Genomic DNA, 18,444 nt, shown 5'->3' on the forward strand with positions numbered 1-18,444 from the left:
TATATGTATATAATATATATATATAATGTAAAATATATTATTGTTAAATTGATGGTCTAATATCATTTAGTGAAATGCTGTCAAAACTCTGTAGTGTGTTTATTTACCATCTTGTTTAATTGGTGAATGAGTAGGGGTAACAACTACCCCTTACTCATTCATGAGGGGGGTGGTATCTGGGTGCCCCCGTTATAAAAGGGGGCACCCAGATTCAGATAAACCCCCTGCCCACAGACCTCCACAACCACCGGGTCAGGGTTGTGGGGAAGAGGTCCTTGTCCTCATCAACATGGGGAACCTGTTGAGATCAAGTGGCCTGGTAAGGTTCAGGGGGAAGGCGCACAATCGTCCCTCCCCTTCCTTTCCTGCTCTGCCAGGCTGCTACTTGGATCAAGAGTCTGGTAAGGGACTTTGGGGAGACCCCCACACAAAATTCCTACCAGACCTAGAGGTATGAATGGGGGGACGGGCACGCTGTTTAACAACATTAATTACATTCAGACGAAATTCGGATGCATTCGAATTTTCGTTATCAATTTATTATTTTTCCCATTCGGAAATTCGGTTCTCAAATTGAACGAAAACGAATGCACCAGTTTACTTTTTTTTTTCAGAAATCTGTATAATCAGTGAGCTCCTGCATGTCCAGGTACTCTTTGGGGGACAGGTTCATTATGATGTTATTACGCTCTGTCTTGTAATCCTATTAGAAATCATAAAGTCATGTATCTAATGGTTGGGGATTTGTAACAGTTATCCCCTGACATTTAACGTGTAACTAAGGGCAAAATCTAACACGTGTAATGACGTTTTCAGTAGCATTACCACAGCAGTTTTTGTTTTTCTGAGTCCCTCTGTGAGATAGTTTTATAACGTGTTGATCCTGGCGGTAGATCAGTTATTTCTCCACTTCCTGTAATTGGGTGACAATGCTTCCTGTTCTGCAGTGTAGTCTCCCTGCGGACAGGGTAATCTTAGATGGACATGGAGTTTCGAATGAACTTTAAGTAAAAGACAAACACTGAAATGAGCCAAATCCAGGAAACACTTTTTTAGCAGTTACAAAAACATTTTCTTTCCTTTGGAATAAAAGGTTTAAGCCCTATGAATAAAAGCAGTCTTACACGGATTGTCCTTACCCCTGTGAATGCCACGTTTGCTGGACAGCTTGGTCTGTTAAGGGACATGGAAATGCAGTTGAGAAATCATTTATTTGATTTTAGTCATAATTCCACTTTTCTGATCATGGATGTAGTGTAACATGAGGGAGGCTTGTTCAAAGACAGAAATATGATGGCTGCTATTGCTGATCTCCTTCTGCAAATGCTAGTTCCTGGCTTTATTGCTGATCATCTTCTCTTCAATATTGTCCAAGCTACTGACCCAAAACCTGTATGCAGATCAGTAAGGTCAGAGAAAAGTCTAAATTCCTTACCTGCATACTTGTTCCAGCTCAGTGACTGAAATTGAAGAAAGAAGGCTAGGTGCCTGGCGTGACAACCAGGCACTTAGCATTTTTAGACAGAGAGTTTCCAATGGCAGCCTCAATGTTTTCTTATGAAAAACTTTAAAGAAGAGCTCTGGGCAAAAATGTTTTTAACCCTTGCATTGGGACTACCCACTCACTGCAAGGGTTACCTGCTAATAACTGTCTAAGGAGTAAAATAACAAAGTTATACTCACCTGATCCTCGGAGCCAGCCGGCTGTGACAGCCCTCACTTCAGCCTGTCTCCTCCTCTGCTTTAGAGACAGTATGTCTTGGACAGAGGCGTAACTATCACGCAGAAAATCACGCAATTTTTCATGTCGCTCAGTGTGAATGGGGTCTGATGTCTGTTATGGAGAAAACAAGCTTTTTGTTTTCTCAAAATCTTGAAAAGTTTTATTTTGGGTCCAGAAGCAATGCGGTAGCGCCGGGCCTGCTTCTGCAATGAAAATGTGTGTGATTGCTGCCTTGCTGTATAAAAGTGCAGGACAAACCTTGTTGGACTGTTCCTGGGTGGCACTGTATCTTGCATGGTTTGCTACTGCCACTACCAGTTGAGCCTGTCCTCTTTACAAAATTCATCATCTGTCTTTTGTCATTGTGCCTACATTTGAAACTGCCTCTGATGTCTACGGCCGGCTTGACCCCTAAAACTCCATTAATTTTATACTCATTACAATGGTACTATACACTGTGCCTTTCTGGCTATAATTGCCGTGGTGTAGCCATTCAGAGCCAGTGAACGGTTTGCTTAAATGACAGGTAACTTTAATTAGAAAGTTAGAGAGTGATTCATATTGGTGCATCTGTGGCTGTCAAACGGAAGACTCTTACTTTGAGAAGTAGAAAATGATTTTTAATTCAGTGATCAAAACTAAAACTTAATTACCTTGTGTACTTACATTGTGCAGATTATTAAGATAGCCATGAGAATCACCTACATTAAAAAGCCAATCATATTTATAATTTCTGAAATTTTACATCATGTTATTTATATTCTGCGGTCTATGTATGAACTCATGTATTTTGTATGTATTTAAAAAAGATATTTTGGAGTCTATTCATGAAGCTGCCGAAGGATCTGGCCGTAGCTTCGGCCGATCCTTCGGCTAGCTTCGGCCCCAGGACCCCTTCGGTTCAGTAGAACCGAAGGGGTGGTGTACGGGCTATTCACAATAGCCCGTACAGCTCCCGATCATGGCCGAGCGGCTCAGATTCGTGAATAGACCCCTTTGTTACTGAACATGCCCAGGGCCACCAATAGGGGGGGTACAGTCAGCCCTTCCGTACCGGGCCCCTATAGGAACAGCAGAGGGGCCCGGCAGGGGCTGCCCACACAGCTTTCCCCAACAAGAACTCCCTGTGATGCCTGCACAGCTTGTCAAGTACAAGTGATCTTGTACTAGCTTGCGATAAAAGGTTATAATAAAATAGAAATTTTAAAAAATTAAAACCAAACCGGCCGTACCAGCCATCTGATTTGAATGAACATGTGCGTGTAGGTCATGCACGTGTATGTAAATGGGGAGTCTGCCAGGAATGCTATGCGGGGCCCCATGACACCAACGATGGGTCACTATTCCTCCCACAGACATTAATGATGGGGTACTATTTTTTGCACTGACATCAACAATGAGGGACCTATTAGTCCCCCCACTGACTACAAGTGCTAGGTCATTTTTTACTTGCACTGATCAACAACATTGGGGTATATTTTACTTTAATTGACCATCAAGCCTGTGGCATTTTCTATTCCCACTGGCCACACTCTGACGTCCTTAAACTCTTAAGTGAAAAGTAGAAATCACCAGCACTCAATAAATATCGTTGATGTCCACTTAATCGGACCAGTCATCACAGACAAAACCAACGTTTCGGGGCCGCACAGGGTTCCTTCATCAGGGCGACAATGTAACAAAAGAACTCTTAAGGACAATTAACTGGACCTATGTTTAGAAAGTTTGGGGGCCCTGGGCTAGTTTGTCTCATTCTGCACCATTTAAATAACAGCTGAGGAGCACATACTGAATATAATGAAAATGGCTGAACATATAACACACAGACCTTTAGATCACAAATGAATGGAAAATGTTGCACTTCACTTGAAAAATAAATTGTATCCTCCCATTGCACCCATATGTGTAATTTCTTCTGTGTTTCCTTTGACAAGTCTGTTCTTTGTAATAACTTACACTGACAGCTCAGATGAAAGATTTTGCTGTGCCTCAGATAGATGGCATGATGACGTCAGATAATGCTAAAAGCCCTTCCATTCATGCCATTGTTGGCTACAGTATCATTCCTGGGAATGTGAAGAAAGCACTCATGTGCTTGCAGTGACAATTCTCCACGTAAGATGTATTTTTACTAAGTAATAGGATAAGGGTCACTTGGCAACTCTTGTTAATAAAGACACTGTATAACAGGCAGTAAATCTTTGTTACCTGTGCTCACTTGAAACTGAATAGCATAGAAGAATGTCTTCCCTGCTGTCTGTCAGGGTTCCTGAATCTCTTCTACTGCCCATACATGTACCTCAGAGGCTTATGATGGGGCCCGGTCCTGCCAATTTGTATCCTCGTGTCCAGGCGGCAGGAGCACTATCAATAATCAGTCCACTACATCCTGAGATGTACGAGGTATGGAAAGACTTAGAAGAAACACCATCTAGAATATAATATAGGTTTGGGGATTCTGGATATGAAAAGCTTTCTTATGTTTTTGTTGCGGCCAAAATGGTAGTCACCAGTAGCTGTTGGATGGGGCTTTTACCTCAAGCTGATTGTTCTCCAGCTCAGTGCCTTAAGCATTTCAAATTCACATTTCCACATTGCGCTAAGACGTGTAATATACGTTGCTGTGTTGTGGTGCCGTTTAACCTGAATTGCATCCCAACACACTAGGGCAATGCACCTGTGTTGTAACAAGCTTTACTGCAATGCATGTATGAGTTTAATGTCATTGGGGTCTGTTGACTGACCATCCATTTTCAATGGGCTCCCTTTATTGCAATGCACGTTAACATGTGACATTATATACATTAATGTACCGCAAAGAAGCAAATGGGCCCAAGTTCACCTTTCATCGTTTTCTATGTGTATTGTTTTTTGTGTGCTTATGTATAGTTGACAGAGTACCAGACAGAAAAGAAATGGGGCAAAGTTCCCTAAAGGTGGTATAGACAGCAGTGGGCAAGGATTAGAACCTGTGAGGTTTTTACTTCTTTTTTTGTCTCCACTGGCCAAATTTCCCTTTACTTCTTGCCCAGGTGACAAATATCTGACAGAATGATAAGTGAGAGGAAATCTAGCCAAGAGGAAAACAGACCGAATTAAGACCTCAAAAGAAACACATTTAAGAGGCGCTGGGGTTTCTCAAATTGTCCAGATTCCGTTAAGTTTGCAAATAAGCTCATTGGCATTGGTAAGGCAGCCCCCAAACAAAACAGGCCTCCTTTGTTGGGTACCCAGAATCGACTCAATGTTTAGAAATAAGGGGCACCAAACCAAAAGGTGAAAGAATCCCAAAGGTACTTTTAGTTGTTCAAAACAGCCAATGCCTTTCGGGGGAAACAACACTCCCCCTTCATCAGGGCTTAGAACGGGATAAGGGAAGGGAAGGCAACCACAGCACTCCAGCTGTTTAGGAACTACATGTCCCATGAGGCATTGCTAAACTCTGACTTCCAGGCATATTGGGATTTGTAGTTTTCCCACAGCTGGAGTGCTGAGGATGTCCACCCCTGGGATAAGGAATTGATTTGATTCAGATGATATTAATAACAAATGGATCTATATATGATTTGATATAACAATCCCCTTTAGGGTTGGAATTGTAATTGGCAGCAGCAACCTGACAAAGATCTTAACCCTTCCTTTCCACTGTCCTACATAAAATCTCTTATTAATTATTCTATATACCCAACACCCATTGTTTATAATGCCCCCTCTGGTCAGTGTCTGATGCCAACTTTGAATGCATAAACAAATATGTAATGACATGGTGTATACTGTATATGGTAACTGCATGGTTAAAGCATCCCATACACGTTTTAAGCATCTCAAAGGGATTCCAAATGCTTGTGAGCACTAGACAGAAATCTTTTTGGTAGCTATGAGGCAATTCAGACAACCGTTATTTAATACTCTTTTGTAAAGAATCAGAATATGATTATTAAGTTTGGATCCTATATCTGTTTAATTTACAATATTGGCCACAAATTTTACAACACAGTCTTGTGAATATGGGTTATTGTGAATGCTAATTTGTGTGTATAAATCTTTGTAATTATATATAACCACCTTATACTGTATGTGTTCATCCGCTGCACTATTGCTTTATATAGTAATAACAAACTTTATACAACTATCCATCACTGCATGTATCCACATATTACCTGACAAAAGGCATGTGATGGCAACGATAGCTTTTATTTGGTTTTAGAAGACATGCAACTAAAAAATATCGGTCACTGCACAGCCAAGAAGTGTCTAGAAAATAATTGTATGCAAATGGCCATCAAGTGATGGGAAGATTCTGGGATCTCAAGGAATAGCTGAGCACAAATGAAGTATAAGCTGTAATTACATTGTCTTGCACCCATTACTTAACAATTATAATAAATGGTCTAAAACAAATGTTTACTATGGCAGTGTCGCCCCATAGCAAACATTTCCCAATTCCACTGTCTGAACATTGTTCACAGGCTAGACCCGAAAAGGTACACAAGCACGTCTGAACACCATGAACGTTTATGGAAACTGTATATATTATCGGTTCTGTTTTTCCATTCTTGTTCATTTTACTAACTCACCAGCTGTGAAAAATTACTGATTTTTAAAAATGGATCTTTGTAGTATGGGCACAGATGGTCTAATGTAATATTCATAAAGACTGCATCCAGAGCTGTATTTACTATATGTACACATAGACCAGTGTCTACAGCAGCAGGGTAAAGAGGAACAGCACAAGAACACATTCACAGTATATGTTTAGTGTTTTCTCTTGGTCTATACAAAGCTGGTCATTTGTGGGCCATTCTCCAGCAGATGACAGGGGTATATTGATTACCAAAGGGGAGTCATACAATTTTATGCAGATCAAATACACCACAATTCCTACTGATTGGATGACTATACAGTACAATGGGTAGCTCTGCTTATAAACAGTATAGCACTACCAGACGGGGGGCGTAGTTTTAGCTTTCTTATTAGCCATTAGAGAAAAGGTTGAACATGGTATGAACCCAGTTCACTCAAGCCAGCTACAAAGCTATATACTATTATTTGACTAACAAGGATTCAGTAAATTCTCACTAGAGGCCTTGGTAATGGCTGAAATTAAGAATGCAATTCATCCTGACGTTGTAGCTAACACTAAGGTAATAGACATAATTTACATTGAGGGTATCCCTAACATGAATATGATATTTTCACAATGGTGTCAAAGAGTCACACTGAATTCAAAAAAACATGATTTTCCAGGAGTCTCATGCTCAAGGCTGATTTATCTATATTATACCATTAGAGGGTATCTATGGTCAAAAACTAAAAATAAATATGGATTTCTATACTGAATCTCCACTCCTAATAACCATATCCATCTAGAAGTTTGAAATCTTTCTTATTGAAGATGCCCATAGGATGGACTTCCTTGACACAATTTCACTCAGCGTCTGAACAATGTAACATTATCATTGCTTTCTGGAAGCAATGCATGATGGGATATGTCATCTTGAGAAATCAAGATTGTATCATATCAAGCAGCAGGGAAAGAGACACACTAGGAATCCAGGAAATTGTTAAAAGTGATGGGCAGACAGAAGGCAGAGCTCACTACATAAAAGGGATTTATTTTTTTCATGTAACCTTTGATTATATTATCAAAAACAACTCTAGTATGTATTCCTATTACAATGCTGATAGTGTATGCTGGGACTTTACATGAGACTCCGTTGCAATGGCAATAGTAGGTAGGAGAACTTGTGGATTTCATTGCATAGATCTCCTTGCTGAACAATGTAACATTATCATTGCTTTCTGGAAGCAATGCATGATGGGATATGTCATCTTGAGAAATCAAGATTGTATCATATCAAGCAGCAGGGAAAGAGACACACTAGGAATCCAGGAAATTGTTAAAAGTGATGGGCAGACAGAAGGCAGAGCTCACTACATAAAAGGGATTTATTTTTTTCATGTAACCTTTGATTATATTATCAAAAACAACTCTAGTATGTATTCCTATTACAATGCTAATAGTATAACCTGATAGTGTATGCTGGGACTTTACATGAGACTCCGTTGCAATGGCAATAGTAGGTAGGAGAACTTGTGGATTTCATTGCATATATCTCCTTGCTGCAATATCAGTTGTATTGTAAGTGATCCAGCTCATCAGCCTAACCACAACTGGAATAACAGTTTGCATGAACTGTGCTTTTCATCTGACATTTCAGTGACAGGCCCTCAATACATATCTATGGGTGCCATAATGCCCTAAAATGATTCCCTGAGGTTCCAGTCCCCTACGCTATTAAAAAGACAATAGAGGAAGCCCTCCAGCTCCTAAAGGCCTGGTAACTTAAAGTGCAACCCCTTTAAACGGTAACTAGGAAAGGATGCCATGCATATTAATGAAAAAATAAATGATAAGCCAGCTGAAAATGTATATTACTTGTGATTAAACTTTAATGCTTTCAAAAGTGCCTGGTGATATGCAAAACATCTCTCTGTTAAAGGACGGTTCTATCAAATGTATGCCTGGAGCTAGTGATTCTGTATTTTACAGAAACCTTGTATTGTTCTGTGCAGATAATGGATGACATTAAGCTGGGAATACAGTACGCCTTTCAGACACATAACACTCTGACCCTGGCTGTGAGTGGATCAGGACATTGCGCAATGGAGGCAGCCATCTTCAACGTGGTCGAGAAAGGGGATGTAGTGCTCATTGCTTCCAAAGGAATTTGGGGTGAGAGAGCTGCAGATATTGCTCAGAGAATAGGTAAGTGAAACAGTTTTGTCAGAATCTTCAGTAAAAAAAAGATTAAAAAAATTATACTGTACTTTCATACTGCTGTATGGTAGAGACAATCATTCAAAGGTTGGACTAGAAACACAAAGCGCACGGCTCACCCATGTCATGCATCGTTGTAATCCACATTCAGTGCACGGATGACCCTCTTCTGGGATGATATTCTAAAAAACTACAGAACCAGCAAACGATGATCTTCCAATGAAAATCCACACACATCTATACAAAAAATAAATAAATGCTGATGCGTTTCTGCCTTACTCGGCCTTAGTCATAGCTGGTTGTGAACCAACACCAACCCCCCAATCATTCAAAGGTCAGAGCTTCTGCCTTGCAGCACTGGGGTCCAGTGATGTGCATTACCTCCTGTTCCGGGTGAGGCATTCCCTAGCCTCGCCCCAGCATATCCCGCCCTGCCGATCGAAGCCCCTCCCCACCCCACCTATCAAAGCCCAGTCGGTCGAAGACCCGCCCCCAAGCTAGGGTGAAGAAGGAAGGGAGGAGCCTCTCTTTTCCTCACTTGCTCATCACTGCTGAGGCATCGAGATCGATGGCCTCAGTGGGGTTTTTTTTGTTTTTTTTTATTGGACAGCTTGGACCAATGGCGCTTTGCCATTGGTCCAAGCCATCCTCAGAGCTCACACCTCTAACAAAGAGTAGAGGCTGTGACAGCTCTTCCCTCACTAGTTAGGTTACACAAACAGTGGGGAAGCCCGCTGCAGTGTAACCTAACTACCTGTCATAAGTCGGATGCAGCGCTGCCTGTAATTAACAGGCAGCACTCCATCCATGACAGGTTACACAGCGGGGAGGCTTTCCCTCCTGTACATGTAACCTGTAACAAGCTGATCTGAATGGAGAAAAAGCTGTCAGCTTCAGACTTGAAGCTGACAGCTTTTTCCTCCATAATTCTAGGTGAGGCTCTGCCTCACCTGCCTCCCCTGACCACACGTCCCTGCTGGGGTCCCCAATTCGAATCCAGGTCCAGTTAGGACTGCATGGAGTTTGCATGTACAGGTGAAACTCGAATAATTAGAATATCGTGCAAAAGTAATTGCAGTAAGTGCTGCAAAAGGGGCCCAAACCAAGTACTGAGTACATATGCATGCTTGTACTTTTCAGAGGTCCGATATTGTTCTATGTACAATCCTTGTTTTATTGATTGCATGTAATAATCTACTTTTTTGAGGTTGTGGATTTGGGGTTCTTGGGGTTTTCATGAGCTGTAAGCCATAATCATCACAATTATGACAAATCACGGCTTGAATTATCTTGCTTTGCATGTAATGAGTCTATCTCATATATTAGTTTCACCTTTTAAGTTGCATTAGTGAAATAAATGAACTTTGCACGATATTCAAATTATTCGAGTTTCACCTGTATGCAGATGAGCATACGAGATAGGAACTGTAGATTGTAAGCTCCTTGAGGGTAGGGACTGATGTGATTGAAATGTAAAATATCACGTAAATTGATGGTGCTATATAAATAAATTTAATAAACAAATAAATAAACTTGCACAATAGGACCCAGCTATAACACAGAGGTTGAAGGGTGGAACCAAAATGCGTGGCAGGGGACACAGGTATCCAGCATTACGAGAAATGTCAAATGTGGAAGAGTCTGATGAAGGCTGCAGTGCTGGAATGAAAAAGAATTAGGAGACAAAGGCCCCCGGAGGGGTGAGTATAAGAGCTCTTCTATTGCAGGGCACCTACATTTAGGATTTTTTTTACCATGACTAGAGATTTCCTTGATTGTGTCATCTCTGAACTAGCATCTCAGTTCAGGAAGTAGATACTGACCCCGGATGATGACACTAGTCTACTGGGGAGAAAGGACAATGAAGGCATTGTCAGGGGGTGTACCGTCATCCTTGTTATGCTGGGCACACACCTTACAACCATTGCAAGACTTTTGTCTTGCGATGCTTGTCAGGTAATTTAAAAAAACGTACGATCTGCCTATCTTGGACAGGCAGATCGTACTTGCGATGATCGCAAGCCCGCCCCGCTGAGGGGCGGGCTTACTATGACCGCCCGGCTTTTATCTTACTTACATGCTACACACCAGCCGAAAATCGTACGATTCTCATCGGGTTTTCGAACATGTTCCTAAGATAAAAGTAGTGAGACCATACATTAGCAAAGGTCGCACGGCTCCCACACACCTTACGATAATGGTACGATCCCGGGATTTCCCGTGATTATTGTACGATTATCGTAAGGTGTGTGGGCACCTTTAAACTGACAATTTTGTTATCATGCATGCATGCATTAAAAATGAAAACAATCTCTGACACAGTTGAGGTTCAAAGGTTGTAATTGATTCATTGACTTGCAGAAATCAAGACTTTTTATGCATTTATTATTATCTATAAAGATAATATGAAGATATCATATCTTTAAAGCATAGGGGTATAAGGGGTAATACCCAAAGAGGTGTGTTTATTCTTTGATCTTGATTAATAGGATTTAGAGCCACTTGAGGTCACAAGTGTTTCCTCTCATATACTCTGGAGAGTCCACAGCAACAGACATTACCCAGCTGACAGTGTGGACGTGTAATTCATGCATCCACTTAAAGAGCAAATTGGATATAGTACATTAGTGGAATGAACAGCTTGCTCTCATGCAGACAGGTTAATCATTGGCACATAATGCTGTTTTCCAGCATTTGCACCTGGTCAGTTCCCAGTTGTGATGGTCTGGACTCTGCACTGGACTTCATCTGCCAACTTTAACATTTTGGTTTAACCTTTTCTCAACGTCATGAAGAGTTTGGAAATTAATCATTAATGCAGGGAGCTAAGAAATATTTAAAGTGTTGCAGGATTGTTCATCGCAAGTTTAAATTACCAACAAACATTCGGCCACACCATATTACCATTGCGTGTTTAACTGGCTGAACATTTTGTTCTATTTTCTATGCACTTTGTGCTGAATCATTACAAGGGAGAAGGGGCAAGAACCACATTTAAGTTGTTTCCCATAGAGACCATTTAGAACTCTATTTTAAAGCAGAAATCTGGGGAAAAACATGTACTAAAAAGGGGGGTAGTGCCACTGCAATGGTTAAGTGCTTGTTTTTTGTCCAGGATCAAAATGAAAAAAGTTATACTCACCCAATCCGCCGAGCCAGCTTGCTCTTAAGGTGCCCATATACTGCACGATTCTTGTACGAGAATCGCGGGAAATCCCGCGATCGTACGATAATCATGCAGTGTATGGAAGGCGTGCAACCGTTTCTACTGTACGGTCACGCGTCTTCCGTCGAACAAGCAGGCTGGAAAACCCGCCGGGAATCGTGCGAGGGTTGTAAAGTGTATGGCCACCTTTAGACTGGTCCCTGGAGGCTCTCGTTTCCCCTCCACTGCAGCAGTCTAAGGTCCCTGAGTCATCACGTTCTATACACAGTGTATAGGACGCCAAGGGACATTGTATGCAGGAGACAGCCTGGAGGGACCACTGTGACAGCTGGTCGCCCCTGAGGATCGGGTGAGTATAACTTTGTTGATTTTGACCCTTGGCAAAAATTAGCACTTAACCCTGGGTACCCCCACTGCAAGGATTAATAAAATGTTTACCCAGAGTTCTTCTTTAAGTTAATGAAAGGCAAAATCTGATTTTGCACCTTTTATATGTGTGTGCCATCATAGCTCCCCATACATAGTGAAATAGGAATATCTGACTTTGTCATTTGATCACCTTGCTCTATTTTTAGGGGGATATGCCACACATTTGTGTTGATTCACTAAAAGGAGTTGAGAATCTTCACTCAATAAATTGTATATATATATTTACTTCAATTATCCAATCACATGAAAAGCAAATCCCTATTTATTTTTTTTCATCTGAACATGGATGAGTATTCAAAGTAAATTGGATTTTTTTTTAAAGTGAATATTCATGCCATTTATTGAGTGCAGATTCTCAACTCCTATAGTAAATAAGCCTCACTAAGTGACCAAACTATAAGCAAATCTATCCAGCACCTGACCTTGAATGCCATTGATATTGAGTGCATGGCTACTGGTGATATCACTCATAAAATAGAAAAGGTTAGCACCATATAATGAGCCTGTTATTTATTGAGGGCTCAACAGGACAAGTGACAAAAAAAAGTGGAAACAAAGTGTCTCTAGTGTTGTTTTGGGGTCTCACAGGACCCCTTTTTCAAGGTGATAGGCCAATAGAAAGAGAAAGGGGTCTTGTGAGCCCCGAAAACATAATTACACTGTAAATGATGATCTTGTTGAGCCCTCAATAAATAACTGAGGCTCATTATGAGGTGCTGACCTTTATATTATGTGACCATTCTGGACACTGCAGCCACATAGTGCAGAGGGTTGTATAAGTATTGAATACATTTGCTAAGGTGGTCATCATTCGGCCATGCACTCTTTGATTATTGTCAGACTAGGTCTAAAACGATCTAATCTGACTTAAAAACTCACTTTATACATTTTTGCTTTTCCTTCTTTGTCTTTAACCAGTGAAAGAAAAAGATGTATAATCACATAGGAAGTATTGATCTCTATGATCTATCTGTACAGACAGCCACATTACAGAGATGGATGTCTGAGCCAGGCCGGGAGAGAGAGGATCATGTTTTACTCTGACTCATCTTCACTCATCTGTTTCCTTAAAGAGCTAATACTCACGAAGGGCAATTGAATCAATGAGGTCTGGGGGATTATCATTCTCTATTTACTTGTTAAACCTGGAAAAAAGGGAAAACAGGAGCAAGCATACCTTCAATTCACTCAATGCATTCATATCATACTCTCCTGTGATGCACATTCTACTACATATGCACAACATATTACATACCATTCTTAAAACAAATCTAAACCCTAAACTGGGGGACATTAGGTTGACTTAAGCTCTGTGTATCATGATTTTTTTTTTAAAGAAATTACCTAAATTCCTTAACAATACAATTTAGGATGCCTCCCAAACCAGGTATATGCAGTTTTGTGTCCCTATGTTGTCATGCTGACACGTGCCTAGGGTTGCCACCAGCCAGTATTTCACCAGCCTGGACCAGTGCAAATTGGACTTGTTGCCAATGTTATTATTAGGGAAAGACCATAATGCTGTTTTTTTTCCCTCAGAAATGAGAACACACAAACGAAGCACCGCTGCTCCACGGCTCAGTAAAGGAATGAGTTGGGTGCTTGCCGCTTACATACAATGTCATATAACATCCTGCATATTATATATTACTTACTCTTTTATTTCTGCATATAATGGTATTGTTGAATTTGCAGGATGTTATATGACATTGTATGCTATGCAGTGAGATATGAGGCAGGTCCCCTTTTAATTGTGTTACCATGTAATGACATGCCATAAACTTGATAGTATAAAGCACAGCCTGCCCTAGTCCACTCTTATATCTATGACTAAGCCCATGATTGGTTGAAACGTGTCAGGTGGGTGGACCTTGGGCGGGACACCCAGTGATGAAGTACAAGTTTCAATAAACTATCCCAGCGGAATCCGGTGTGCGGCCAGCTTTTCTTCTATTTGTATTGGCAACAAGTCCAATTCGTAGCGGCCAGGCCGGTAAAATACCGGCCATTGGCAACCCTAGGCACATGGGCCAAGATGACAATATATGGACACAATTTGGGGAAAGTTGCCACTCCATAACAGCAAGTACATGAAGGATCTTCGCGTTAAAAGTACCAGATAGTAATCAAAGCTGCAAATTTAAACAAAATGAAAAGTACTGTTTTAAATGACAATAACATGTTTACATCTACTTTGATTTCTCAAATACTCCTATTTTATACTGCCTATGCCTTGCTTGGGAGGCATCTTGCATGCTAAATTGTATTGTAAAATAATAATGATCAGATTAGGAAATCCAAAATGAGAAATGTTATTTATTTACCGATACAGTATTTTAGGCGTAACTGATGAAGTCAAGAATAGAAACGTAGGCGTATCACTTCAAAAACAGTTCCACAGGTCCAATCATTCAAAACGATCTGCAAAAGAACAAAAAGCTGCATATGTCTTCAAGAATGGAACATGAAGAAGAGTCCTTTTCCTATTTTGTACAAGCAGTGATCTACAGGTGAAACTCAAATAATTAGAATATCGTGCAAAGTTCATTTATTTCACTAATGCAACTTAAAAGGTGAAACTAATATATGAGATAGACTCATTACATGCAAAGCAAGATAGTTCAAGCCGTGATTTGTCATAATTGTGATGATTATGGCTTACAGCTCATGAAAACCCCAAGAACCCCAAATCCACAACCTCAAAAAAGTAGAATATTACATGCAATCAATAAAACAAGGATTGTACATAGAACAATATCGGACCTCTGAAAAGTACAAGCATGCATATGTACTCAGCACTTGGTTTGGGCCCCTTTTGCAGCACTTACTGCAATTACTTTTGCACGATATTCTAATTATTCGAGTTTCACCTGTATATTTATACTATATTGCTGAATGAAGCTCTTTCTTTATAAAATGTGTTATAGTGGAAGAAATGCTTTAATCCTTCCATCTACTTTACATCTCAGGTGCTGATGTTCGTCTCCTATCAAAACCACCAGGGGAGGGCTTTACCCTAAAGGAGATAGAAAAGGTAAGCAGCCAGGAGCGTTATATGTATTACAAATATTCCCTACCTTACCCTGATGACTGCAGGCGTCCTACATTTGCAAATTCATATATCTTCCCCCTTCTAAAATCATAGTAACATAAGTAATAGTGTAGTCACCATCAACAGTACTGTTGATGGTGACTACAGCAAAAAGTGTCTGCGAAAGTTTTGCTTCCTGAAGTACCTCTCTGTCTGGCCTGCTGATTAGACAATGAAGAAGCACCACATTCAGGATGTCATTCCTGTGCTCTCTCCTCCTGGAAGCATGGCCACAATGTTAGACTGACAAAACAGTACAAAGCAATAGAGCCCCGACTAGTTTGGAGTGCTGACATTCCCTCTTTTAGTCTTAGTACTTCTGAATAAAGAAATGATTATACAATATATAAATGTACATGTACTAGCTGCAGTAATAAATGCAAGTAATAATTTCCTAAAGTAGAATTAAATGGGGAGAGGAGGTGGGTGGCCAGCCAACCATGCCATAATGTACACAGTATACTAGCACTCCATGGCACACTTACCTCTGATATTCCTTTCCATCAGCAATACAAGGTTCATGCTCCCATCTCTACTCTGCCGCACTCTTCTCTTCTTCTCTTATTGGGTAATGATGTTACCTTATGTGCACTGCAGTCACATTATCTCAGCACCTGACTCCATTCCCAATATCCTACAGTGGTCAGGAATGGGCTGGGACTGTATAGTGTACTGCGCCTATGCCAATGTATAGATTACAAAAATGCTAGTAGGTAAGAAAAATAATTTTTTTAAAGCACCTAGACAAAAACAAGCACTTACCCCTTGCAGTACAGGGGTCCCCCACAAGGGTTACTACAATATTAAACCGGAGTTCTTCTTTAAAGGTTTAGTTTCGGACAAATTACCAAATCTAAAAATACTTTCTAATATTTGCTTAAAACTTTATTTTAAAGTGACACTTTTATTAATGTGCCTTGCGATCCTGTGCGGCCGATCGCATTGTGGTCAGAGGGTGTGGCTACGGTGCCATTCACTTCAATGGACCGCAACGTCCCCTCCTGCTCCACAAAAAAGTGAGCCGGCCGCAATGCGAGGCAGTGTGTTCTGGCCATCGGGCCAGAACTTACTGCATCTGGTGTGAACGAGGCCCTAGATTTGAGAGTATACTGCTGAGACCATCACTCTGCTCTCTCCTCCTCTTAAAAAGCGCCCATTGTTTAAAGTAGTATAAAGTCTCAAAGTGTTTTTTTCAATAATGAATCCAGATCAAACAAATATACATTGCCCAGCAAAGTATCCCTTTACATTATTACCCAAGCACTTATAGTCATCATTTTTCAAACTGCTGCTCCAACTTTCTCAGCTCTGCTGACCTGAACTTCCTGTCCAGTAAGAGATACTAAAGGGAGAGCAGTCCCCAGTAGCTTTCCATTTACTAGCTTGGAGAAAGTAGAAGCGTCAGGTGCGCATACCTGCGAAAACGATGATTGCGCCCATTACGCCACACATGCTACATATTGCCGCGAACGTCGCAGTGAGAGCGATATCTTTAGGGCCATCAATCACTGATAACACTAAACTGATGAGCGGTAAAAGCTTTTAAAGTGTCGTCTATGGCCAATTTTGGGTATTGTAGTTTTTTTTCGATTTCGCGGGTGCATGCAATTTTTAAGCTTGACATGTTTGGTGTCTATTTACCCAACGTGACCCCGTCTTTTATATTTTACCATAAAATTGGGTAATAATAATTGTTTCCTAACATAATGTAAAAAACATGTAAAAACACTTTTTTCCCCCGGAATTTTCAGTACATTTTCTGAAATATAGAAAAAAATAAAAACCCCAGTGGTGAATAAATACCACTAAAAGAAAGCTCTATCTGTCCCCAAAAAAATGGTATAAAATTCATTTTAGTACAGCGTTGCATGACGGAATAAATGTCAGTCAAAGTACCGCAGCTCTAAATACTGAAAAATGGCCTGGCCAGGAAGGAGGTCTAAACACCTGGTCTCATCCCCATAACCTAACCTGATCTGTGACAAAGAAGCTATCATAGGTCAGCTCTTTTGATCGGGAAGTCAGCAAACACACACCGCCGATCGCCGACTTCCTGATCCTCTCACTGCAGAGAACGGTGACTGTCAGTCATCACTTCCGCAGGGATTTCCCCCTCCCCTCTCCGATCCTCCAGCGCTGAGCGGAGGAACGGACAGGAGGGGGCAGGCACAGTTGGCTCTGCCTCTAGATAGGCAGAGGCAGCTGTCAAATCGAGCGCAGAAGTCTCTATAGATAATATGCATGAGTACATGTTCCAAATGATCTTTGTTCTTTTCATTACTGTACTGAATACACCTGACAAGTTCTTGGATTATCTTTAGATGGAAGCCTCATAATTCACAATATTTTCATACATGTCAGTAGAGTTGATTCTTCTTCTTGATTTCAGGGTCTAGCAGAGCACAAGCCTTCTCTCCTCTTTATAACTCACGGAGAATCGTCTAGTGGAGTTGTTCAGCCTTTAGATGGATTAGGAGACCTGTGTCACCGGTATGTATCTACATCTAGAAAAGAAAACATTCCATGCTGTATGAATAGCTACAAGAGGAAAAAAAACCTTTGTGACACCCACAGGAGATGTAACCAAGGATGTATTACACATCTACAATCAGTGCTCTGTTCTGCTATAGGACTGCAATTCTCATTGGGAGGACTGGGGTAGTAGGGAACTTTCATTTTAAGGAGTATTCTGCTTTCCCACCTCTCTTATTATTTCTCCTCACTTTCTCTCTTTCTATTCCATCCTGATCTTCTCACATTCCTCTGTCACTCTTATAGTACTGGACATATCTTAAAGTGCAACTGAAGCCAACTTTTTTTTAGTTTTGTATACAGTGGAGAGGGATTTGAACCCCTGGCCGGTTTTTATTGTAGTCTGTGCCCCCAATAGGGAGATTCATCCCTTCTATTTGTCCTGGTGATAGTTATCACTGAAAATGAAAGAAAATCTCAGATTTTCAGCTGTCATCACGACAGGAATAGATGAGACATCTTCCAATGGGGACACTAATTCTGGTGACCCTACTGACCACCAAATTTGTCTCTAATTTTAGAGAGATGTCCTCCCACTTCCTGTTGTGGCTATGGGACAGGAAGTGAAGGGAAATCTCCCCAATGGGGCACAGATGGCAAAAAAAGCTGACAGGGGTTTTTACTCTTCCTTATTTTATCCAAAACTTTAAAAAAAAAACTGAATTTTCACCAAAATATGTTGAAATTATTATTGTTTTCTATATCCTTAAACAGAAAGACTG

General features: G+C 40.7%; 1 protein-coding gene across 2 annotated transcripts in view; it reads left to right on the forward strand.

Annotated features, from left to right (window-relative positions):
• AGXT (alanine-glyoxylate aminotransferase) overlaps positions 1–18,444 on the forward strand; it is a 40,450-nt gene that overhangs the window by 905 nt on the left and 21,101 nt on the right. For both annotated transcript variants that reach the window (XM_018567910.1, XM_018567911.1), the window contains exons 2-4: positions 8,300–8,492; positions 15,069–15,133; positions 17,580–17,680. In XM_018567910.1, coding sequence (XP_018423412.1) covers positions 8,300–8,492; positions 15,069–15,133; positions 17,580–17,680 — 359 coding nt within the window. The remainder of the gene's footprint in view (positions 1–8,299; positions 8,493–15,068; positions 15,134–17,579; positions 17,681–18,444) is intronic.

Source organism: Nanorana parkeri, unplaced genomic scaffold (genome assembly GCF_000935625.1).
Source record: "Nanorana parkeri isolate BGI_ZX_2015 unplaced genomic scaffold, ASM93562v1 scaffold1114, whole genome shotgun sequence".
Lineage (NCBI taxonomy): Eukaryota > Metazoa > Chordata > Amphibia > Anura > Dicroglossidae > Nanorana > Nanorana parkeri.